Source organism: Lasioglossum baleicum, chromosome 10 (assembly GCF_051020765.1).
Source record: "Lasioglossum baleicum chromosome 10, iyLasBale1, whole genome shotgun sequence".
NCBI classification, from domain to species: domain Eukaryota; kingdom Metazoa; phylum Arthropoda; class Insecta; order Hymenoptera; family Halictidae; genus Lasioglossum; species Lasioglossum baleicum.
The window spans coordinates 14,024,581-14,050,605 of NC_134938.1; the positions used below are offsets into that span (position 1 = coordinate 14,024,581).

The 26,025-nt window shown below is 41.0% G+C and overlaps 2 protein-coding genes across 5 annotated transcripts in view; one reads left to right on the plus strand and one right to left on the minus strand.

Annotated features, from left to right (window-relative positions):
* LOC143213105 (tyrosine-protein kinase CSK) lies at positions 1–25,014 on the plus strand. Of its 4 annotated transcripts, none has more exons than XM_076432669.1 (9): positions 1–46; positions 171–272; positions 5,418–5,460; positions 15,431–15,832; positions 16,315–16,968; positions 17,095–17,290; positions 17,374–17,460; positions 19,371–19,463; positions 19,574–25,014. In XM_076432669.1, the coding sequence occupies exons 1-9, from the start codon at positions 16–18 to the stop codon at positions 19,667–19,669; spliced, it is 1,704 nt and encodes a 567-aa protein (XP_076288784.1). In that variant the 5' UTR covers positions 1–15; the 3' UTR covers positions 19,670–25,014. The 4 variants fall into 4 exon arrangements, with proteins under 4 accessions (XP_076288784.1, XP_076288786.1, XP_076288785.1 ...); XM_076432671.1 differs by lacking the exon at positions 1–46 and adding an exon at positions 379–409 and having other exon boundaries at positions 166–272; XM_076432670.1 differs by lacking the exon at positions 1–46 and having other exon boundaries at positions 169–409.
* LOC143213097 (uncharacterized) overlaps positions 21,120–26,025 on the minus strand; it is a 13,604-nt gene continuing 8,698 nt past the window's right edge. Inside the window, exon 4 of the mRNA XM_076432637.1 lies at positions 21,120–25,925. Coding sequence (XP_076288752.1) covers positions 25,012–25,925 — 914 coding nt within the window. The 3' untranslated portion in view covers positions 21,120–25,011. The remainder of the gene's footprint in view (positions 25,926–26,025) is intronic.

Genomic DNA, 26,025 nt, shown 5'->3' on the forward strand with positions numbered 1-26,025 from the left:
TTCCGTTAGAATCATATGCGCAGTAGAGTCTTGAATTCGTCCGCTAGTAAGTTCCTTCTTGTATGAAGCTGTATGGAGCCAAGTATATATGTATATATATAGGATATGTATATATATACATATACATATATATAACTGACTCGAACTTGACAGCGTTGGTACTTTGAAAGTTACTAGCACATTTTCGTGGATCAACTTCAAGCTCCAGTCTCCCGTAGATCAAGACGTTCTTCGCTCGAGGTCGTGTGTAGCAAAATGGCCGTTCAACCAAAGTGAGTGTGACGTTTCGCGAGGTGATTGTATCGTTGTTTCATGTGGTTCCTATGAATATTCGTTCATGTGACACAGTGTCGTAACGCTTCCTGTGTGTACCCGCAGGTCTGTCAGGAAAAACCTTATATACGACAAGGTGAGTGCCGGATTTTCGTTGTGTTCGCGTGCAGGACAAAACTGTTGCGGTACTGTTACCCGTGAAAAGGTTGCCAGATTCGTGGTTCAAACACGTTTTCTCATCGAATATCCGTAAGAACGACAACGATCGAAGCATATTATTGTCCGGGGCCGATCGTGGCTCGCATTCCGCGGACGGTTAAATCAGATCGAAGATTACAATTCGACGTTGTTACTCTCTCTCTGGCGAGAGTGAAAAGTGGGCGTTATTTAAATGACACGCGCAGCTACATTTTAAACGCATCGAATGACAGAGAAACAACACGTCCAACTGTCTTCTCGATCTTTCTGTATCAACGGCCAGTGACATTACCGCATCTCGTTCGGTGGCACGTTCGGTTCTGCAACAAAAAAATACTCCACATGCATGCGCAAAACATTACTCTCCGACTCGACACACGAGGATTCCGCCCCCCCTCCTCCTCCCCAGCCGAGTGTCGTTCGCGAATCAGATTTCAATTCTCGTTCCTAATATTCAACGTACGTAATTAAGATTCGGTGAAAACGTCGTTTCTCGCAGTTGACTCGCGGTGTCTGTTTTCATACTGCATTTGGGTTTAACATGTTTTTGCGACGGCGCGGCGGCATTATGCAATGTACACACACCTTTATCGGTAACCATCGCGATACGTACAGCGAAAGTATTTCGTTGCTTTAAATTTCCTGCGTATCTCAATCGGACGGACGGTGTGATTTCGGTTGTGTAACGCGTCTTATTAGCGGGCTAACGAGATGTCCACGGAATTTGACGGATCGAACAGAAATTCGTAATCGCCTCGAGGCAATATTTCACAAAAATTGCGCAGCCCGTGATTTCGAGCGCCGCGAAACGGCCGAAAAAGTTGTTGCATTGTGTTCGGCGATTAAAGAGAAAGGAAAGAAAGAGCGATTCGTGTCACGGCGTTCGTTAATCGAATCACGCGAACATTTTGAGGCCAATTTCGTCGGCACGCCCGTTCGCGGTGATAATGGAAACGCGTCTCGACACGCACACGTGCCCTTTGCATTCCAATTTTCCCGCCACGGTTTTTGTTGTGTTTCGGCTCGCCATTTTCATGCCGGGTTTTACACACCGGTATGATTTCGATACCGATTGATACACCGAACCAACTATCGGTTGGATAAATTGTATCGTAAAAATAATACGTACGTGGTCCACTGACGGAAATTGTTGCGATACGAGTAAGCGCGATACTATTTAGTATTAACGCCGGGAGTGACGTGTTCCAAACGTCATTCTTCGAATTTGTGAAACAAGTATCGTATTATTGAAACAAGTATCGTTTATGCTCTTGTATTGGGAAATTGTACAATTGGATCTCGATCAGGGAAGGCCTCTGGTACCTTTTAGATTTCCGTCGTTCTTATACATCCCTAAAGTCGTGAGAAACCTGAGATAGTTAGAATAGCTGCACCGTGAGCGCATTCTACGAGGCGGTAGACGGAGCGGAAGCCCCGAGTGAATGATTAATACGGTTCCGAGACGAGCGAAACAGCTCATGCGAACTCGAGCAATTAACAATTGGCTAATTGTACGGTTAACGAACGGTACAAGGCATCCCCGTCGAATAATTCAGTCACAATGCATAATTGTGCGCCGCAAATGGGCTGCTCTTCCTCCCGGGAAGATTTTTCTGCGTGCCCGGTTGCGGATACCATCGTCTACAGTCTACAGCTGAAAAAACGTAGACAGGCAGACACTAGACGGGAGTAAGGATTCTCTGCCCCGAACCTCTGTGCTCTCTCACGCGTGTTTCTTACCTAACGAATTCGTCGTTATGGCACAGAGCTCGGAAGCGGAGTCAGAGGAAACGACCGCAACCTTGCGCCGAATGTTACGATGCGGCGGCGGGACGCTTGCGCCCGATGATCAATCGCGCGATCGGTCTTGCTTTAGTCCTTGTTCGAGGCGCTAATGCTGCATCGATCCGACGATTTTGGTAGCGCGCGGAGGCGGGCGAGATGGGTGTACGATCCGGGACAAAATCCATTTTCCCTCATCTTTCTAGCGACGCACAGTGGGATATTTGGTCTGAAAAAGTGGGAAAAAGCCGATTTCTAAATTTTTGCGTATGTCATAAAATTTTTGTTGTCCGCCGTAGTTAAAGGTCTGAAGAATAAAGCTGCAATATTGTTTTTTCTATTTGTACACCCGTGACGTAGCAAACATCGTCGAAAGTCAAGAGATTTTAAGGATGTTCTGGAGGTATATAAAAACGCAAGAAAATTTTTGAAAATTTGACAAGATTTAATTCTTACTAAATTAATGCAGTTACCAAAGTTTGGGTTCGATTCACTGCACCGTTTCAGAATTATAGCAACTTAAAGTTTGCACATTTTAACACTTTATCTACCGGAAGCCTATTAATAGGATTTTCAATAATTGTGCTGTACCAAAAGAAGCATAGAAATTTTCTTTTACATTGCAATATTAAATGAAACTATTAGATGACGTTATCGAGGGTGACTTGTTAGTTCACAATGAAAATTGCTGTTGCTATTGAAGGTTCCATTAAAAAGTGTTTAATCATGTAACATAGATTTTTCAAAATTATACAATAATCACCGGTCGGTAATGTGTTAACACGTCTTCTTATGGAGAATTCATAAAATTCCACTTCGAACCCTATTTAAACCTTGAAAAAAACGCAAGTAGAAACTCCAGTTTTTTTATATACAGGGTGTCCCACGCAACTGGAACAAGCTGTACCTCCTAAACGGTCGGGAATAGAGGAAAATGTTATAAGAAAAAGTTGAACGGCATCAGACGGTGCATACTACGCAACTAATTTTATGCACTATTGTGCAACGGTGCATCAGAAAAATGCAACTGCACTTTTAAAAAAAATGGAAACCTACATTTTTGACTGCACCAATCAATGCAGTTTATTTTGCTCTACATAAAAGTACTAACATACTTATGCCCTACACTTATTCGTTAGGAAGTTATGAAAGCTAAAAGTTCTCTGATTTATAATGGAACAAAATAATTCTGTGCAACAAATGTTCTGTCTCTTCAGGGGTTCTCGATAATCTGAGAAAAAAATGTTTCGAACAAAAGAGGAACAGTATTCAGACGTCTACAAATTTCAATACATAAAAGTTAAAAAAGAATTTTTTTTTCAAAAAATTAAGGTAAATTTGATTTTTTAAATACTAAAATGTAGTTTGGATTTCATAATGTTGCAGCTGATCGTAAGGCGAATCCAACGATATATAATATTATAACCTTGAGTCTATAAATAACGCTAAAATAGTTTTTACCAATTTTTCAGGCCAAATACCCCACTGTGCGACGGTAGACCAAATTTTGATATTATGCACCTCGTTCACAGTATCGCACGAATGCCGTTCTATCGGCAGCTATCGCGTTTATGGTTACGCAGAGGGTGAGATTGTGATACGACAATGATGTTATCACCGTGTAGAAACGGTTTGATAGCTGAAGCGTAAAAATATACCGTTTGTTGCAAAATACAACTACCGGACGATGAGCAAGACGGATCATTGCGTTCATGACTAATGTTATTTTTTTTTATACTCCTCGTGTTCAGCCAATTCGATATTTTATCGGGTGAAATCTGCAGTCATAAATACTTGTTTTCGTATTTGACCACAATTATCTTTTGATATGCGCCGATCAAATTGATTGTCGTTGAAATAGGATTGATTTCAAAGTAAACTGGATATCTAAATGAAAATTGAAGAATCGATAGTTGAAGCGACGAAATTATGTGTTTAAAGACAGATTAAAGATGACCCAGCAGCGCCCGCTCTAGCGGTTACGTCGCCCCGGATAAAAAGACAAATTGCCGCCCCTTAAAAATATAATATATATATATTTTTTATTTTCAATAAAAATCTAATCATTTTATTGAAATTTTAATAAAAGCATTTATTTTAATAAAAGCAAATCTTAATAAAAGCAAATTTAATAAAAGCAAATATGGAATAGAAAGAAGATATAGAATAAAAGATTTGCTTTTATTAAAATAAATGCTTTTATTAAAATTTAAATAAAATGATTAGATTTTTAAATATAACACATCAATATTTTTAAAACACTTACAGCCAAAATGGCGCCCCGGACAAATGTCCGCCCCTAGAACGGGCCCTGGACCCAGAATTTGAAAAGTAAAATGTTGGAATAATTTTCACAGCCTTTTGCTTTCCTATGCGGTCTCTTATTTATCGCAGAACGAGATTACAACGTCGCCGACAAATGTCGCAACGTTTAACCGACGCGGGAGAGTATTTAAAAAGTGTTTATTCTTTTAGCAAACAACGCGCCCTTGTTACCTTTGCTTACACGCTAATTGCGACTTTATCTTCGCGCTGATTTTTTCTGACGTTCAGCAGTTTTATCTAGCTACATCTCGTTGGAGATATTCAAATTTTACGATTCGCTATAATTCTAATATGCACATCCTGGCAGATTAACGTTAAGGGCCGTTGTTTGTTGTTCCCTGCGAGGGCCGCCGGCTCTTTCTGCTTTGTTCGGTATTTTAATTAGCAATTGAGCGTCACGGTGAAACGCAGCGACCCGTCTACATATATATAGTTGGTCTCATTAAATTCATTACGACACGCTCGCTTCCCACTCTTCGCCTCGCTATTTAAAAACGCGTTAGTCACCGCTCGTATTTTTCTATCAAAATCTCTAGACAGGAATTCCGCGAGTCTTTTCACCTTGGTTTAGCGGAGTTCAAACTTTTCTTCGGCACAGTACCTTGAGCTACTTATCGATTCGAACAAACAAAGTGGCCTCGTACATTTGCTGTTTTATGTATAAGCGGTGATTAACCTTTCAGTCACGACGTCTGTGCTCTGTAATGTCTTTCATAAATATTTGGCGTGTGTAGGCCATTTGCATTTTTGATAAGGATTGCCAGGCTAACCAATCTTCGAACAGGCTTCCACATAGAATTAGCAGTATACTTATGGATCTCCTTCTATTTCTGTTTCAGAGGGGAACATACCTGGAGGATGGACAATCAATTTGAAATATAGGTAATGCATACTCCAAACACGATAAAACCTTTCTGCTTGTTGTACCATCAATGGTTCAAGAGTTATGCTTGCTTAAAGTTGAGCATATTTCCAGTTTCTTTATGGCGGCGCCCTTACCAGTCAAAAATGCTCAACATTAAGCGACCATAGCTCCTCAACTATTGATTCCAGAAGATTGAAACTTTGTCTGCATCCGCGCTGGGTAAAAATCTACTGGATTACATACCAAATACATCATAATTCGTTCGAAAAAGGCACTAATTTTGAGTCCGGTAAAGTAAAGTTTACCCTTATTTACGTTACTTTGAGAGTCAATCGATCGTAACTACGAGATTGTGGATATTTATGGAAATTCTTATTTTTCTTGACAATCTTATGTGAAAATCTGAATACGGAGATATCTCTCCTGGTTACAATAAGATTCCTTTGAATAAAAATCAATTAAAGATATTACTACCACCGATCGAATGAACGAAAAGTAGTCTATCGAGGATAATCACGTCGATCCCCAAGCAATTCCCAAATCACTGAACACTAGAGCTTCAGCCAAGCCAGCTTTGAATAGTTTTCAGCTTTGAAATACTCGTGAATCCCTACGACAGCGTCGTATCAACGCGGTAACCCAATTCAATTACTCGATTAGCTCTGCGATCTCGAATAGAGTCCCAGATGCCAACGGATATTCCGGTATTAACGTGTGAAAGGGCACACAGCGAAGTAAAATCGATTTCGCATAGAACCATCCGTTCGGAAAATCAAATCTCAAAGTAACCGCATGTTTCAACGGATTAAAGATCGCCTGTGGATTATCCGATTGAACACGAGAAATTCCCATCGATCTCTACGTGTGCGCATAGGTATGCCCGGATTTCGAAATACATAATATGTACTTCATAATCGAACTGAATTTTCAACCGTCGAAGGAACGAAGCGCAGTCAGACAAAAAAAAGTCTCCGTATAGCCGTGTGGGAGAAGGATTATTTCGAATAGGTTTCGCCATGAACTGGTGGAACCACCCCTGTTGTTCGCGTGATTTATGGAAAGCTCGTTCCGTCGTCGTTGTCTCGTAACCGGGCACTATAAATATCTCCGGCACGCGAGGGGGGAAAAAAGCGGAATGAAGGAAACGAGAAGAATGGCGGGAGCAAAGAGCATGCTCGACCGATTTGCTCTGACGTTGGTTCTCTTTAACAGTACACGTTACTGTACCGTGACCCGCCGTTTTCCATCTGGCGTTGCCACGTTACAGCCGGTCCCGGCCCTGGTCCCGGCGCAGGCCGCACGCGTTTCCGATTTCTTGCACTAAGAAACGGGAAACGGTCACACTTTACAACACCCCCACACCCCTATCGCTCCTCTGTCTCTCGAGAAAACGACACGGCCGGAAGGAATACAGTCAGTTCCACAACACAACTTGTACCTTCCAAGTACCTTTGTGCCTTGCTCGTAAACCCGCTGCACAGTGGGGTATTTGGTCTGAAAAATTGGAAAAAACTATTTTAGCGTTATTTATAGACTCAAGGTTATAATATTATATATCGTTGGATTCGCCTTACGATCAGCTGCAACATTATGAAATCCAAACTACATTTTAGTATTTAAAAAATCAAATTTACCTCAATTTTTTGAAAAAAAATTCTTTTTTAACTTTTATGTATTGAAATTTGTAGACGTCTGAATACTGTTCCTCTTTTGTTTGAAACATTTTTTCCTCAGATTATCGAGAACCCATGAAAAAGCGAGGCGATAGTGGAATATTTGCACTATTATAACTTGCAAAATATTTAGGAAAAAAATATTTTATTGTAGCGTTTTGGAAAGCTCTGAAAACAAGCTACAATATCGCCAATAAACGGATGCTGTTTTAAAAACTGTTTAAGAACGCAAAGCGTGCCTTAAAATCTCTCGACTTTCGATGAAGTTTACTACGTCACGCGGGTGTACAAATAAAAAAAACAATATTGCATCTTTATTCTTGTGACCTTTAACTACGGCGGACAACAAAAATTTTATGACATACGCAAAAATTTAGAAATCGACTTTTTTCCACTTTTTCTGGCCAAATACCCCACTGTGTGCTGGAAGGAATACAGTATTCGCTCCGTAACTGTCGAAAACATTTCTACCGTAACTGTCAAAATTTTATCCTCACCACTGGGGGTACCCCCTTGGAACCAGTCGAGCGGTAAACGCGCTCGATGACCAAGCCAACGAGGTGTCGAGTATCGGCGAGACTCGCTGTAATGCGAGCGAAGCAAAAGATTGCAGCACGATTCACGTGGGGGACATGTGTGGCGGAATCGGGATCGGTATCGGCAAGGTGGCACGGGAACGTAGCGGAAAGTATGACGTGACCTAGAAAAATCTCTGTTCGTGGGTTTGACGCGGAAAGGTTCGGGGATTAATCAAACCCGGAGAAAGGGAACGGAACAAGGGACGAAGGAAAGATTTATCGTGCCGAGAGAGGAGCGAGCAATCGGAGAGAGAGAGAGACCTGATGGCATACGGAATATGTAACGAGACGTTACAAACGAGAGCCTCGCATACTTTATGAAGGCGTCCCTTGTTCCGTCGAGTAATTATATTTCTAAAGAGAACAGAGAGAGAGAGAGAGAGGCAGAGCGTTTGCGCGGCCGCGGCCGTGCAATTTCAAGGAACTCCGTGGTCAGCGTATCGCGAGCCAAGTCATTAAGTTTTGCTAACGAGGGGTAGGCCAATATTAAAACGCAGTAAGCAACGCGATAGCGATATACCGCGGACACGATAACAAGTTTAATCGATCGACGCGCGGCTCTCGAGAATCTAACTTTTGAACGCTCGGTGGATCTTATCTTAATTCGCAGCTGATTAACCCTTTTTTGCGGAAATGGTCTCCGAGGTTGTGACGCGGCAGCGGAGTTTATGCGTTTATCATAAACCTTAAGGGAGTCTTTTCCAACAGACGACGTTCGCGCGTGAACTCTCACACACCACTAGACCACGTATACGTACGCGAGGATTGCAAGGGTCCGGGATTCTACTTCTGATTTCTCGATAATGCAAAGACGGGGTTTTTTAGTAGTCAAAATCGCTAGATGGAAGATCAATCTAGGGCGCTGTTTGCCTAAAAAGTCCTTCTTTTACGTCTCCAAGCAATGGTTTTGCAATATTCGGCTGCATGTTTCCCGTCGGAGAGGCAGCGCCATCTGACGGGCAACATGCAGCTAAATATTGCAAAACCATTGCTCGGAGACGTAAAAGAAGGACTTTTGAGGCAAACAGCGCCCTAGATTGATCTTTCATCTAGTGATTTTGACTACTAAAAAACCCCGTGTTTGCATTATCGAGCAATCAGAAGTGGAATCCCGGACCCTTGCAATCCTCGCATACGTATACGTGTGTGAGAGTTCACGCGCGAGTGTCGTCTGATGGAAAAGACTCCCTTAAGAATTAAAAAATACTGTTTTATTATTTTCGACCTGTCGAATGAAGCAAGAGAAAATAAAATGCGTGGTTCCCGGACAGTTTTCACGGCGTTCTCGTGCCCGCGCTGCTATAATTGAAGACTGACTTCGCCGTGGTATCGCTCGCAAGTCGATAATTACGTTTAATTACTCGGCATTACAAATACAATTAGTTCGCACGGTGGCCGAACATCATCCGGTCGCAAATTGGACAACACCTTCCCGTGTTCTGTCAGTTCTGCCGGGAGCTTAAGAATCCTCGGAACGCGTATTACTCTTTTCTCGCTTCTGTCTTTCTCTATTTCTCTCTCGTGCTCTGTCGGTTGATATCTTTAGACTTTAGACACGCGTGGAACGGGGCGAGGCATCTTGTGGTTTTCGTCGCAGGAGGGGGGAATAATGCTGCCTGTCCACGTGGGAGTAATTCCGGACAGCGGATCCCGCGTCTCTATCCACTCGAGAATAAACTGTGGCCAGTTTTATGGTGTGAAAAGCCTGTCGGAAAACAGAGATGAGTAAATAAAGCGGTTCGAACAATCGGCACGACGTTTTAGATCTTCCTTTCAGCTTTAAATTATTCTTCTTTGAGCAAAGCTGGGAGCGAACGTTCTGATAGTGCACAAGGGACGTACAAGGGACGTTGTCGAACCTGCAGATTTAAAAGAATTCCGATATTTTCTCTTCCGTGACATATCTCAAGAATAACAAATGGTATTAGAAAAAAGTTGAAACGAAAATTGCACTTTCACTTCTCCGTCGGCGAGCTTTTAAATTTGATCATTTTCCAAAGAACACTTTCCGCGGAGCATAAGTTAGAAAATACTGGGTTAGGTCTGAGTTAGGATGCTTTTAGAGCTTCGCTCTTCAAGGATGTGTTCCAGGAGGAAAGCGCTTTCCCACCTTCTTTCTCTGTTACCATGGCAAAAACGTAGGTCGCGTATAAGAATCGATAAGATTGCCCCCTGCGAAATAATATTACCTAACCGAGAAATTTTGCGCCGCTTCTGGCTCTTTTATAAACATACTGGCGTGCAGAATTAAAGCATCATTAAATTTGCGTTCTGATAAAATAATAATCTGCGGTATCGTAAGCTCTTCCTTGCGGATAGAGTAAAATCGAATCAGATTTAATTATCTCTTGCATAAGTGTTGAGAAGGGTGTTCGCACCCCGAGGAACCGTTGCCCCTGCTCCGATAAAATCAGGCGTACGCGTGAGAAACAAGGTTATATCAGCCATGCAAATCCTCGAGGGCTTTCCAAGCCCGAATTTCTCGCGACGAGCCGGTGCTTCCACCGGAAGCCAACACGAATGGCCGAATCCTCCTCGACCAGGTGTTCCTTGTTAGCCTGGGGGCAATTGGGGCAACGAGCGAACGGAAATTGGGGAACCTGGGCCGCATGCGCTGTGCAGAAACGCAACGCCAATCAAAGACAACGGCAACTGGGACTTGAATAACAAATCATCGGATCGCGCGATATTCCCCTTGGAAATGCGCACGGTACAATTTCCAGCATCAGCGAACCGTTCACTTTTCAACGTTCCGCTCGACGCTTTATTTACAAAGTTACACCGTGCTCGATTCGGATTCCGATGGGAAACACCCGGGAACAATGATACTTAGGAACTTATTATGCGGTAACGGCGGATGCGCGGAAAACACGGAACAGTCGCGACGCGCCGCTGTGTAATTAAGTAACAGTCTCCTGCAAACGAGGAAGTGCCGCACACCACTGCCCTATGATATTTTCGGATGCTCTCTGTCGCGAATCACCTTGTACAGGGGCTTTGCACTCGAAATTCGCCATTTTGCAGATCAACTTACTCCCCAAACATTGTTTTGTATCTGTATCAGTAAAAAAGTTAGTGAGGGTGGCAGGGTTGGGTGGGACATCCTGTCATGAAACCTGGAGTAGTCTATAGAAACAGTTGCAGTGTGAAAATCAATTAAGAATGCCGGCGCGCCTGTGCAAGAGTGTGGTGGCACACACACACATCGCTAGATCCGCATATACGTACAGTAGCGGACAAAAGTTTATGACCGCTCTAAAGAAGACGATAATTTCTTTAATATTGTACTATACGATTTGAACTTTTTTGGGAAGCTAGAGTAATTAGTTTACTAAAGGATGTAAAAAGAAATTTTTTTAAAAATTGCAATTGATCGGAATTGTTGAAAAAATACTAAAAGTTAAATTTTTAACTTTTTTATGTGGGTCTATATTGAAAATTTTAAAAATACGTTTTGTAGATCTGTTTCAATTAAACATATCCTGAAAATTTCGTCAAAATCGGTCGACGTTGCAATGAGCTACAAGCGTTTAAAGATGGTAAAAATTGCAGTTTTGCACGATTTTCGGCCTATAACAGCAGTAAATCTAAGAATTCTTACATCTTTCAATGACTGTCATTTTTCCCCGCATCAACCGATTTCGATGAAACTTCCACAATGCATATAACCCACACAGATCTACAAAACATATTTCTCAAAACTTCAATATAGGCCCGCATAAAAATGTTGTAAAATGCAATATTTAGTATTTCCTCTACAATTTCGGTCAAATGCAATTTTTGAAAAAATTTCTTTTCACATCCTGTAGTAAACTAATTGCTCTAGCTTTCCAAAAAAGTTCAAATCGCATAGTCCAATATTTGAAAAGTTACGGTGTTTTTAAGAGTGTCCGAATATTAGTGGGAGCCACTGTCGATTTTATTCATTTCATTAAATATTAATTTTGAATACATTGCGAGCAACCATCCTCAACTAATAGCGTTAATTGTTACCCCAAAGGACTGTTTTTCATTTACACAAAAGAGGCGGAAGAAATATTAAATAGGATAATGAGGACACCTCGATGAAAAGAAGCAATTTTTGGCTGAAAAATACTGCATCCCAAATGTCTATCTTTGTGAATTTATATTAACTACAGTGTTTTCGTGAACAAACATTAATTTTTTCAGCTTCGATGTTGATGGACATTTAGGAAGCAATACAAAATTAGAAATCGATATGAGAAAGTCGACTTTCTCGTGAAATGTCACTAAATTTCTCGATCCAGCCCACTGTGTGCCGGCACCCTTAAATGCTAATGTGTCTTATTACTATTATTGTTGTTGTTGTTGTTGTTGTTGTTGTTGTTATTATTATTATATACGGACCGAGGTCCTTTTATACAAATGTATACAGTTTTTACAGTATAACTGATAAAAACAAAAAGAAAACATAACAAAAAAAAAGTCTTAACCTAAAATCTTAACCTAACTCTTAACTAAAATTTACATAAGAATGGACCGCAACGAAACTAAACAAATACAGGTATCATTAACAAATAGTATTGCGCAATTTTGTTTTGAATGCCTATTAAAAAAATCGATATTCTTGTAAAATATGTTAGAGCTAGCAATAATGCGATTTAATGGATTTATTACTTCATATGAGGATTTGGAATCCATTGTTTGAAATCCTGCTCTCGTTCTCAAAACACGTTCAGGTACGTAGAAATTGATTTGCCTTAGGAGTGCGGGACAATCTACATATATTATTATTAATCAAATTGAAGATAAAGCTCTGGTCGGGGAAACTGTTCTACTATTCTACGTGTCTTATTTGTCTCGGAGTGTAAGTAGGTCCTCAACGTGTTAATTACCGTTGATAAGGAATAGTTGGCTCGAGTTGTGCACAGCGTACCCGAAATAACGTTATCCCCGAAACTTGGGCGTAGCCATGCAGTTTCCATTAGCCGGCGATAAATTCGTACGTAAGCTGTAACCGAGCACTTATCCAATTTCATGGGTATCGTTAAACATGCGGGCAACACGCGCACAGCTTCCGATACATATGAAAATTTCATATTGCTAGTCAAACGGTTCGCTTTATCCTCGATAATGTATTCCCGCTCTGACCCGGAAGCTGTGTTCCTTTGAGTCCCCACCGATAAATGGGTTCTAGCTAACCGGTTGACGCGTTGCCTTGTGTTTTCTCTTAAACTATCCGAAAACTTCTCGCCGATACATAATACAAGATTCCGCCGTACAGCCCAGAGTTTATGAATATTAAAATTATACATACGTCGCGCGCAAAATGCTGCAACATGCCCGACACGCTGGAATCAAAACTATGGCTAGACACAAGCTTTCCCTTCGCGTTTGATCTTATCACTCCTCCGATGCACGAACAGGCATTTTTCCTTTGTTGTATTCTGATAATTATGTGGGGGAAGTTACCCAACGCCGGACAGTAGCATTTAATTAAATAATCGAAACGTAACGAACAAAATTTTGTTGGAGCATAGAATCCGAGTCTCATCGTAGCAGAGATTTATTGCCGATTTTTCGGTTGCCGAAATCGAAAGAGGTTGCGAGAATGTTTGTCTTCTTGTCAGCGCGCGACGCGTTTTATTCGAAATTTGAAAAGCGAATGACAAAACCGGAATATACCGACGCTTGCGTAATACCGATTCCCGTATTAGTATGTCCGACTGCAGCTATATATTTTCGCGTGACATAACATGCTCGTCATAGACTCCGACCAAGGATAAACTCCGGTTGAATTATTCAATATTTCTTCGTGAAATGGATTTGCTTTTCTGCCGACACTTTCGGTCGCACAGATGCTGGAATCGACGAGACTCTTTTTTTTTAAAGTGTGTAAACAGAAACGCGATCGGATATCGGTTTCCTTCTATTCGATTGTTTTAGCACAGCGGTGCAAAGATATGTTTTATATCGTCTCGCAACTTACCGTGTTTTTTTTTTTCTTATTACGTCTTCCCTAATTGGCGAGGCAAAAATAGAGTATTCCTGTTGAAGGATACCGCGCGGTGCAGGTCATTGCAATGACTCACACTGTTTACTTAGAAGCCTGGAACACATCATTCAATTTGATGAGTAGCACTATTATCCCCGATTGGGTCGCGTAACACGCTGATGCGAAGCTGCGTAGAAAAATGTCATATAATGCATACAGTTTCACTATATGTAGAGATAAGACGAGTTCGATCGCAACGAACAGAGAATAGAACTTTAAAATGTAACATGTACGTCTATAAGTACAATACAGGGTGTTCCGTTTAAATACGAACACCTAAATATCTCTTCAGGTTATTGTGATGCAAAAAATATTTGTTACGTAATGTGCGTGGTGTCAATGGACCAAATATCTGGCACGAATATTTTTTCCCGAGGGTCATTTTTTTCGGAGTTGTCAAGGTCATCGATGTTTTTTGGTACATAACTACATTTTTATTTTATTGCATCGTGTAACTGATCGAAAAATACATTCAGATATTTATAAAAACATGACCTTGAAATGACCTTAATCTGCGAAAATTAAAGTTTCACCTTCAGATCAAGGTCACGGTCATGTTATTATACATATCTGAACGTATTTTTCCCATCAGTTACACGATGCAATAAAATAAAAATGTAGTTGTGTATCAAAAAACATCGATGACCTTGATAACTCCGAAAAAAATCACCTATGCAAAAAAATATTCTTTTCAGATATTTGGTCCATTGACAATATGCACATTGTGTAACAAATATTTTTTGCATCACAATAACCTGAAGACATATTTAGGTGTTCGCGTATTTAGGGAATATTTTTGAACATTTTTGCGCAACAGAAATAAAGCAAATGAATCTTACAGGTTGAATTTTATTTATTCCATTTTTCTTGGTTGAAGGTCATTTGTAGGTCATATTGTATTAAATGGATGACTTCGTTATTTTGTCAGCTACAACATTACGTTTAACGAAAATATATCATTCCGTTAAAAAAACATCGGCGACCTTGAAATCTCATAAAAAAATGACCTTGAAAATTTTTTTCCCTTACACCGTTACATGTGGCCCTTCAAACAGTGTAACTTTGTCCGAAGAAGATTTTTTGTACAACGAAAAGTAACGGAGATATTTAGGTGTTCTGTTTCTTCGGACTCGCCCTGTGTATATTTACTATAAAAATAAATTATTCATCGAATAGAAATTCGCTTGTCCATGGAAAGCGGATTTAGTGGTTCTCCGGCGGTTTCGAAAATGCACAGCAGTGATTCATCTCTCACGCATGTCCGTCTATATCGGTGTTTAGCGCATTAGAATGCGGACAGGACGGGCGGATGACCGTTGTATGCGTTGAAACAATGGCCACTTAAACTAACAGCCTTATTAAATGCTCACCTTAGTCCGCGGATGGAGGATTAAATATGCCGTAGCAGTGTGTAGGTACGGTACGGTCGTTTTGCTTCATAAACTTTAATGGGGACACCTTTTCCGCCGTTCCGTCGTTTTCTGGCGCGATGATTTTCGTTTCTCAAGATCTAATCACTGTAAAATAGATGGTAGTGCAAGGGGTTGGATACCTTTTCGATTGCGTCGTAAGGGGTGCCGCAAGAGGGTTAATAGCCTTTTAATAGAGGCGATGTCAACGTCCGGCATGGGCGGGTAGCATTTTGTTTGGTGCGGGAACGGGAAAACGGGTAATTGGGCGCGGATCGACGGATTGCTTAAACACATGTTGTCGTTTGCAGGTTCACAAAGGTTACTGCGGGAGTTGCGATGCCAACGTACCACAATGCGGGTGGCGGATACCCGAATGTGTCAGCGCCAGCGCGGCAAGCGAAGCTCGACGGCAACCAGAATCACCATACGATCCCCTCAAACGTAACGTCCCATCCCCTACTACAGAACAACAGCACAACAACACCGCAACAACACAACGTTCCTTCCAACTTGTCTGCAAGCAACATTCCGTCCCATCCACCAGTATCACCGACAATGACTACGCATTCGAACGTCACCGCTCCAAATCTAACCAGTCACATGAACACTGGATCACCGCCGGTGATTCTCACCACGAACACCACAAATCCTAGCAATCCCGCCGCGTTAGCGGTCAATCCGAGACACGAGGTCAAACTGAACGCTATGCCGTACGTATTCATTCCTTGCACCCGTTTTTCCGACGCGCCGATACTTCCAAAGCTGAATGTCCATGTTCTTAATTGTTTTAAAAACGTCGTGGATTTCGTCCTGCTTTCACACGCAAGCTTACGTGTCTACGTTATTGTTTGCAACAGACGCGCCGTACGGAATACCAACAAATTTGTCATAGAAACTCCTAGAACGTCTACGTGTCGATACATGTTGACGTAGGAACTCGTATACACGAAATAGGTGGTATTAGCGTACGGGTAAACACTTCGGTCGTCGCGTTGTATCACTGGTACTGGGGCTAAGTTGTCGGTTCACGATTAAAATTGTTATTGTCGAAGGAACTATCGAAAGATCCTTAGCTATGGACCGTAAACTATTGGATAAACGCCGGTAGATAGTGCGTTAAAAAAGTGACACCGCTGTAGAAGCTCCGTGTCGGAAGCTCGCATAATCCGTTTAGAATTGGCGGATGTTGCAGATGGTTTCACGGGAAGATATCGCGGGAAACTGCGGAGAGATTGCTGCGACCGAGGGAGGACGGTCTGTTCCTGGTCCGGGAATCGACGAACTTCCCGGGGGACTATACGCTGTGCGTGTGCTACCAGGGCCGGGTGCAGCACTACCGTGTCAAATACAAGAACAATCAGCTAACAATCGACGATGAGGAGTTCTTCGAGAACCTGGCGTTGCTGGTGGAACACTACGAGCAGGACGCGGACGGTTTGTGCACGCAGCTGACCAAGTCCTTGCCGAAGCAAGGCAAGCAGGACTTCTGCGTGGACCCTAAAGCGTTCATGGAGGCTGGCTGGGTGATCCAGACCCATGAGCTCGAACTAAGGGAGTGTATCGGCAAGGGTGAGTTCGGGGACGTGTTGCTGGGTGTCTATCGAGGGGAGAGGGTCGCCGTCAAGATGCTCAAGGACAACAGCGAGGCGGCGCAGAGATTTCTAGCCGAGGCGAGCTTGATGACTTCGCTGATCCACGACAACCTGGTCAAGCTGCTCGGCCTCGTCTTTAACAATCAACACATGTACCTGGTTACGGAGTATATGAGCAAAGGATCCCTGGTGGATTACCTCAGATCACGGGGCAGATTGCACGTTTCCAAAAAGGATCAGATCAACTTCGCGTAGTACGTATAGTTTTTCTTTCTTTCTTTTTTGGTTGTTCCCGTCCTTCTTCGGCCCCGTTGCTCGTCGAGAATGAGGGAGAGGGAGATTCCTGCTGTAACACGCCGCCTCGTGTCGTTCTGTTTCAGTGACACGTGCGCTGGCATGGCGTATTTAGAGTCCAGACACGTAGTGCACAGAGATCTGGCCGCGAGAAATGTTCTTGTCGCGGAGGACAACTCTGCGAAAGTGTCCGACTTCGGACTGGCGCGGGACGAGAACTTTTCTCTAGAGGGCGGCAAACTACCCATCAAATGGACTGCACCAGAGGCTTTAAAGCAGAATGTAAATATTCTTTCTATGTATTAGTTTTCTTATCTTCTTCTGATAGACAGGTTTTGTGTCATAGACAACTTTTCTGTTTCCAGAAGTTTTCAAATAAGTCTGATATGTGGAGCTTCGGAATACTCTTGTGGGAGATCTATTCCTTCGGGCGTGTACCGTACCCGCGAATTGTGAGTAATGTCCGACATTCGATCTTTCCTCTCTTTCTGGTCTTATTAAATGTTAAATGCTTTCGGCGCAACAACGGTTCGATCGTTTATTACTAATTATGATATAATAATTTCAAAAACTATTAAATGATTGAATATAAGGAATATTGTTCATAAAAACTCACTCGCTTGCTTTGGGGAAAATAAATTTATAATAATTGTGTGGCACGTGTGTTACGTGCGTCGGGCATGCTTGTTGTCAAGACACTCATGTAAGAACGTAATGAAAACGATCTAGGTTATATCTATCGATATAAGGCGGTAAATTTGAAAGGTCATAGTATGTTCTTAAATCCACTCTTACGAATATACCTTGATGGTAAATCGTTATTAACGTTCAACTTTTATTGGAATCAGTTTGTCAATAATTTTGACGTTCTCAAAATCAAATCTATGATCCATTTCAAGTGAATGTTTCGTCATAGCCGTATGTTGTGGCGGAAGTAAGAAAATATTATGCTCATGTTCTGCGATACGGGTTTTCAAGTTTCTGGACGTTTGTCCAATATATGTATACTTGACTACATCCCAAGCAAGGTAGTGAGTATACAATATTGCAACTTTCTAAACGTGGTAGCTTGTCTTTAACAGGTGGAAACAAGGTTTTAAGATAATGTGGTATCCTGAAAATTGTATGAATTCCTATTCTTCGAAAGATCCTTTTTATGTCATTTGTGATGTTCTCAACATAAGGTATAACAACGGTATTTTTCCAATTGATTGGACCAGTTCTTTTAAATCTATCTTCCTTTCGTTTTTCACACAACCAAAAGAGGATGATATAATTCAAAAATACGTTCCTCGACGATGTTTAACGTAAAATTTTCTGAGTAACCGTTGTGTTTTAATACATTTTTTATTAACAGCAAATTATTGGGTCGAAATTCAGGATCAGAGAGTAAGATAGCTCTATCTATCAAAACCTTTGATTAAGCCCACTTTATGTCGCAAAGGGTGAAACGAGTACAACCTCTGGCAGAATGTTTCCGATCGGAGGCATTGATACGGATTTTAGAGAAAACATTCACAATTTAGAAGCATAAAATATTACTTTATGGAGTTAAAACTGATAGGAAATGAAAAGGGGCTAATTGAAGAATGAAAAACAACAAGATAACTTAAGCTTCGATTTATTATAACAAAGAAACGAGAAAATAAACAAAATGTCACACGGAAAAAAGTTCCCGATTAATAGATCAGCTGAAAGAAAGTTTCCGATTCGATTACCATTGCCCATCACCAAATTTGTTCAACAATTACTGTTGGATGATATTTTTATAGATTTTTTTGTGCGCTGATTCCGAATCTGTCCTTAATTTTTCCCCTAGACGCACAAAAGATTCTGTAGACTTTCCCGAATACAGTGATATCCAATATTAATACATTATGAATATTTAAACATGTTTAAACAATCGTTAAAGATGGAGAGACACCACTTTTGCCTCAATTGTTAGGATATTTTTCAGTTTATCTTAAAAAATAAGGGTCCGCCGTAAAATCCAACTGTATCACGCAATAGAGCAGACTTTTATCTCGGGAAACCACCCTTTAGAGTTTGCAACGTCGTCGTTTTTTCGAACCAAAAAGCAAAATATCATCGCCCGACATGAGTTTCCTATTACCTTATATTCAACCATTTAATAGTTTTCGAAATTATTATAACATGACAGACGCGATTCAAATAAATCTTGAAAAGGATCGAAACGTTGATTTTGTTTGATAATTAGCAAAATTGCTTCATAATTAGTAATAAACGATCGAACCGTGTGTTGCGCCGAAGATATTGAACATTTATTAACAGCAAATACGATCGATAGAAGAAACATATTTATTATGGTCTCATAATCGCAATATTTTCTTACATTTTCCAGCCATTGGCAGACGTTGTAAAATGCGTGGAGAAAGGCTACAAAATGGAGCAACCGGACGGTTGTCCGCACGAGGTTTACGACATTATGAGACAAGTAAGTACGTCCGTCCACTCGCGAATCGGTTTTAACGTTTCTCACTGCGAAATCGCGTTACGAAATATCTGAAAAGTGTACATTCGTATTAATCCTGTATTGTTCACCAGGCATGGGACTTACAGCCTGAAAAGCGACCTACGTTTTACGATATAAAAATAGTGCTGGGTCAACTGAAAGCCGAGTACACCAAAGGTGTGAATTAAAAGCAGACGCCACTTATTTTGTAGTAAAGTCGATCTAGAAAAGACCGGAAACACGGGACTAGCATTCCCAGGGACGATACTTCGTCGGAAACAAAGGACGAAGGAGAGTATCGGCTCCAAACGACTCTCCCTCGAGAATGCAACGTGTTCTTCTTTCATTGTACATTTCTTTTCTCCTTCATTGTACAAAACAGTATCCACGACGCTTGTATTTATTGTTATTCTAATTTCCTAAGGATAGAGTCTGTTTGAGTTTTTTTTTTGTTTGTTTGTTTTTTTTTTGTATGAGAATATTCTGCGTACACATTCACCGGCGTCAATCGTGCCTTTGGCCAAGTCGAGGTTCACGAAACGGATAAATCGATGGAATAAAGGAATTTTTTACTTGTACTTCAAGGGTAGTATTTAGAGATTGAGGGTTGGGAGAGTACGAAGATTCTTTAAAATATGAAATACTTACCTATGTATTTACTTAAAACTCCTTTTCGTAGTCACGTTCTCCCAGATGGTTTTCTCGTCGTTCTTGAAATCTTTCCGCGGGTGTATGAAGCGCCTTACATTGAACTGAACTTAAACGAGAACGACGACGATTAGACTGCGGATCTTTATGCAAAGTAAAAATTGTTTGCATCTGTTGCAGGAATCGGGAGGCACTTGGGAATGTCTTTTTCTTTTCTTTTTGAGTAGATCGACGGTAAATTGATACTCTTGAATTCGTTTAATTTTGTTGCTGCTTCAAATCGAAACTCTGCGCAATTTCGTCGTAAACGCATAAAGTCCACAGTCTAATGATGGTAAATAGGGAACGGTCGCTATATAAATACCCCCACTTATACACAATAATCTTTCGAACTTAAACTCGTAAGGTTGGAGAGCTTTTTCTTACGTAACAGTAAAAACCGGACGGAAAATGTAGAAGAGAATTAGACGATTTTTACCGGGAGTGGTTCGGGGAGAGATTTTTTCACGCGTTTCGAGAACGTGTTGCAGCAAGCTGTAGATTACAAGTTAGTCGTATAAGTTCTTTAATCAAAGATTCGTCATAGTGAAGTATTAATTTCTATACTAAATTATTGCAGCCAATGTGCACACGGATTATTTAAGTTAACCTGCGAGATATATAAATATATAAATAAATAAATATATATATATATATACGTATATCGTAGTGTAAATGTATTTGTAAATACTTTTGTACATATCCGATTTGTCGAGGAAAGAATTAATATTTCGAATACAGTTGATATTGGTTAGAAAATTTCATGTCGTGGATTGTCCATAATTCTTCGGGGTTTCTTTTTTTATTCTAGTTCGTAAGGTAACGATTGATTTATTGCCGCGACATCGAATTGTCCACGAGCAATCGCACCAATCTAACGCAATGTAACGCAACACAGAGATGGAGACGTTCAGACATACATGTAAGGGAGGTGATTGGGTTGTGAGACGGGTTTTGTTTTTGGGCTGTAACTTTTTGCTTGATGAAGATATCAAAGAGTTTTATATACCGTTGGAAAGGTGAAGGAAATACGCAACTTTTATACACAAAATGTTTAGTGATTCGATCAACAAGTAAAATTTTATGGCCAATTTTCCGAGGACATGTTTTTTGGCTTCCTGAGGAAAGTGGTTGGGTTGTGAGACACTCGAAAAAATCAACTAAAAGTGGTAAAATATAAAGTGAAACCCATGTAACTTTAAGCAAAATTGAATTTTTATTTTTTTAAAGACATCAAGTGGCCAAAGAAATTAAAAAGAATGTCAAAAAATTGAAGAAAAAGCAAAGAACGGCGAAGAGAGGTAACAAAAGAAATGTAATGAATGGAAGGATTCGATAACAATAACAGAAAAAAATAACAAAAAACACATACCATGTTCGATTGTATGTGCATATGAGATGTGCGCAAAACTTCCATCAATTCTTCATCGCAAACTGTGGAAATATCGTCAAAATGGCTGTCAACTTTCTTCGCGTAACGCTGTAACGTGCTCTTATCAACGCCATATTCTTCGACAGCCTTTCTTATGCCTTTCTTCTCCAGCAAATGGTCTTTAACGGCGCTAAGCACGGCATTAAAATTAATTTCTTTGTTTGCGGGCGATTTTCTTGGAGTTGACATGACTATAGATTCAAAAAATAAACCAAAACAAACGTTAAATGACAAATAAACACTTAATTCTAACAGAAACAATGATATTTGGCAGTTCTAGTTCGTTTCTAGTACAAAAAACTAGTGTCTCACAACCCAACCATGATGCCATACCGAATGTGACAGAAAAAAAACTGTGTTTGTCGTATATGCGCAAAACTCAATATTTCATCGTGAAAAATGTAAAGAAAACACTAAATGAAAATGCATCACACTCACCTTTTTCAGTTAGTTCACTCAACAAAGTAATGTTTTTCAAAAAATGATTAAAAGTTTTGGAAATTGATTTTTACACACGATGTCCGTATCTAAGTGTGGATTTATAGTGGAGCTGCGAGCATCGATGATAGCGGCGCGATGAAAAGAAACCAGCATTCGTGACAACATTTCGACACATACTAATGAAAAAGTACATATGTATTTTCTTTGTTTTTCTTTTTTTTTCACCGCACAGCTCACCTCGCTGCTCCACTATAAATTCACCCTAATATAAGCAACGCGTCTATACACCTCGGTGTTAGCACAAAAACTAGCAGACGTCAAAACAAAAATTTGACAGCTGACAGATTGGAATTATCGCGATTGCGCGATGGATAAAAACGACTGTCTCACAACCCAACCGCCTCCCTTATATATTTCTATGTAATCGTACATATGCGAGGTGTGATCGTAAAGCGACGTTACGACAAAGTATTAGGTGTGTTGCGTGCGAAATGTTCGATTGTAGAATGCAAACTGATATACGTACGGGCACAGAGAAGCGACCAGCGAGGCCATCAAATTCGATCCGATGCCGTTTCTTTTCGATCACACCTCGTATATATAACATATACATATATATTTGAAGTAATTCAATGAATCGTAGACTTTCGTGTTATTCTATCTCTTTCTTCTGTAACATAGGATCCCACGACTTATTTAATACTTTTTCCAACAGTTATTAACGGACTAAGAATATTTATTCATAGAGAGGGTAGTCGGCTTTCGACGAACTAGACGCGAGAACGTGTGGGAGAGAGTGAGAGAGAATGTTACGGCGAAAAGAAATACTCTAAGATAAAGCTGTCCTGGATTGTCAAGATGATTATTATAAATTGGTATCATATCGGTATAAAGTTTCTCGCTTTTAAGCACAAAAGTTTCTGGAGAACGGGACGTATGTAATACTTTTTTGTCAGAGTCGTTTACACTCGGAGACTTATTGTTAGAAATTTAAAGGGGGAGAAGGAAATCGGGGAAAAAAATATGACAATGTACTCAGTTCCTCGCATTTGTTAATTGTTTTGCAATAGCATCCGGAAGAACAATCGTGTTGCGACTGAATAGGCTTCGTAACGATAATTAATTGCTGAGCGACTCTATCGCCTGCGAGCAAACAGAAAGAGAGAGAGAGAGAGAGAGAGCATGTTTTGTATAGTCTGGTCAACTCGAATCGACGACTCGAGGCCGTGCTTCCCAGAACGTTGGACTTCCACTGTTGTAATACGTTTAAGAATGCTAAAATATGCGTGGCAGAGATGATTAGATAGTAAAAAAAAAACTGTTTAGCACGATCAAGAGATAATTGAAAAACCGATTGATTGCATCAGGTTTCGTGAGAATTCGTTGAATTTATATAAAGCACTAACCTTAAAGTCTATAATTTCGCGAATCCTGTTGTAGTTGGTCCTAAGACGGTTTCACGATTGGCCCTGGCCGACGGATCGACCTTGACCCGACTATAGTCCGAAGGTAGTGGGTAGCCGCGTAAGCGTGTAGCGTATTTATAAACGTGCAAGTCCATTTATAACTTCGACGATATGTAACATAATGTATATGGCTCTAATCGGTACCTAATTCTCCCGAGCAATTATGTATATCTCTGAGATGTGTTTCGCCACGTTACGAAGTTGTTTTAGACGGCCGCGGCTCCTGAGAATATTCGCGTCCTCGCTTGGTACTTCTTACGTTTCCGCTCTGGACATCGGCCCCTCGCTTTATCGCGTCCCCCGTCGAGCAGCATGATCATTGTTCCCGGTTGCGGTGTGCGGCAACTGTTATTTTTCCTGTGTGAACACCACCATGCGCGGAAGTACAGTGTTTCCCCCCGTAACGTCCTCCGACTGGAGTCGCTCCTTGAAAAACTGCGTTAGAAACGAGAAACGCGACGTTACGGTGGAGATAAAATAGCACGAACGGTGTTACAGTCTTCTGCGTGCGTGCAGCGTGTCGAATTCGTTTACTTTCTATTCGGGATAAAAAAAATCTCTTATCAGATGTAAGAAGTTTAATATATATTGTGAATAACAGACTACGCATGGTAACCATGGACACGAGCGTGTTAACTATAAGCTAAGGATGCATCCGGGTGATCCGCATTCGAGGACGAGAATGAATGTTACTAGAAGTATACGCAACGGTGGAATATACAGAGTATATATGGTGTGTTGCGACGAGTATTTCGTGTTTTTGGCCTCCATGAAAAAAAAGTCCGGTCTGTAATGATCCCCCGAGAATGTTCAAGTACAGTTCGGCCGCGGTCTCCCGTGTTGTTACTCCGCTACAATTCTAAAGATTCTCAATAGGGACGACTACTATAGCCGGGAGGTGAAACTGGTCCGGCGACCAGACCCAGCGACAGTTAACGAACTGAATTAACGGTTAATAAACGAGGAGAAGTTACACTGCATTCGTTTACCGGTTGCAATTATTTTACGGAGCGAGCGTGCGACTCGTGTATCCGCGATGGTTTTTGCTACGGCATTTCATAGAGTACAGAGTGTTTCACAGAACGCGAACGAGCCAGACAATTCATTCGGTGGAAGGGAATTGCAAATAATCTGTCGGTAATATTCGATTGTCTCTCCTACTTATTTTTTTTCGCATAGACGCATAATATTATAATTCTTCTGGCAAGCTCTGCATTTTATGGAACACCCTGCGCAAAGGCACTCGGAAAGTTTGCGATACACGTTTCTCGTCGGTCTTCCAAAGACACTCGGCGTTCGATGAAACGTGTTTTCACGATGTTCTACTAACTACGCAGTTAAAATATCGAAGTTACGTCTCAAGCAGAATTTCATTCCGCACACGAAAGGGAAACGCGACAATTATAATAAATTCGCCTGTTCTTGTCTGAATATTTTTCCTATTTAACTTCCAATGTTACACTTTACTGCCAAATGCTAATAAAAATTCGTGATATTCGTTCGACTACACGCCTAATTGTTCTTGTTCTGCCGAATAGTCGCATATGTTGGTTATCTTCTCGATTTCAGCTGCCGAGCGATCACCGGAAACCCCGTCCGCGTTTACCGGCGGTGAGACTTTTGTATAATTTTCTTGTTTACCAAGGGAACTGGTTGAATTCGTTAAATCATTCGACAGAGAACAAAATTTCTCGCTAGGTTTCAAACGACGTTCAGATTGTTTTAATTTCGGAGACGCGGACATTTTGTTCGTTTTAAGCCGCCTCATAATCGCAGGAGGAGGATGTAATTGTTTGGAATTTTGATCTTTCAATCGGCTTCGAATCACGAAGCTTCTGCGAAACCCCGACGGTTTCAATAATCTAATCCCCGACAATTCTTCTAATTGGCCGCTAGTCGATCCCCCTATTAGGACGTAACTTTTGTTTCCTCTGTTTCTAATGATCGTGTGCTTTATTTTACGCACTCTGTACGGTTTGCTAGCCACGGGAAGGTAACATTGCCGAGTCTGCGTCTCGGGTTCGCGATCTATGTCCGTCGGAAGTAAAATCCAGTCATCTTTTCGCGAAATTGCTGTTTTATTGGGTTCCATGTTGTCCTGGCGCAAGGGAACAGTGCCAAGGGCACTCCATAATTTGTTCGAGTACAGGTTCGAGAAGATAGTCTGTAAGTTCGGTACGTTATCTACCAGCGAGCCGACACAGTCGAATCGATATCGAATCATCGAGCGAATTGCGGAAACCACGCTGTTCCTGGATGACGCCTCTCGGTGACCGGAAGTGCTTCCATCGTGATCGATCTTCGAGGAGTCCAGGTGAACTTGATGAGGAACAAACTGCGAGATTCTCGCTGTCCTCGCGTGGGACTTGGTTCGCTTCAATGGTGGAAAATGTTTGAACTCTCCAGTGACTTTCTGGTCTGTAATTCGTATATTGTTAGTTTGTTGCATTGTAACAAATAAAGAAATGAAAACAATGGGTTAGCGTTTAAATGCTAGAATTGATGATTTTCCAAGAAT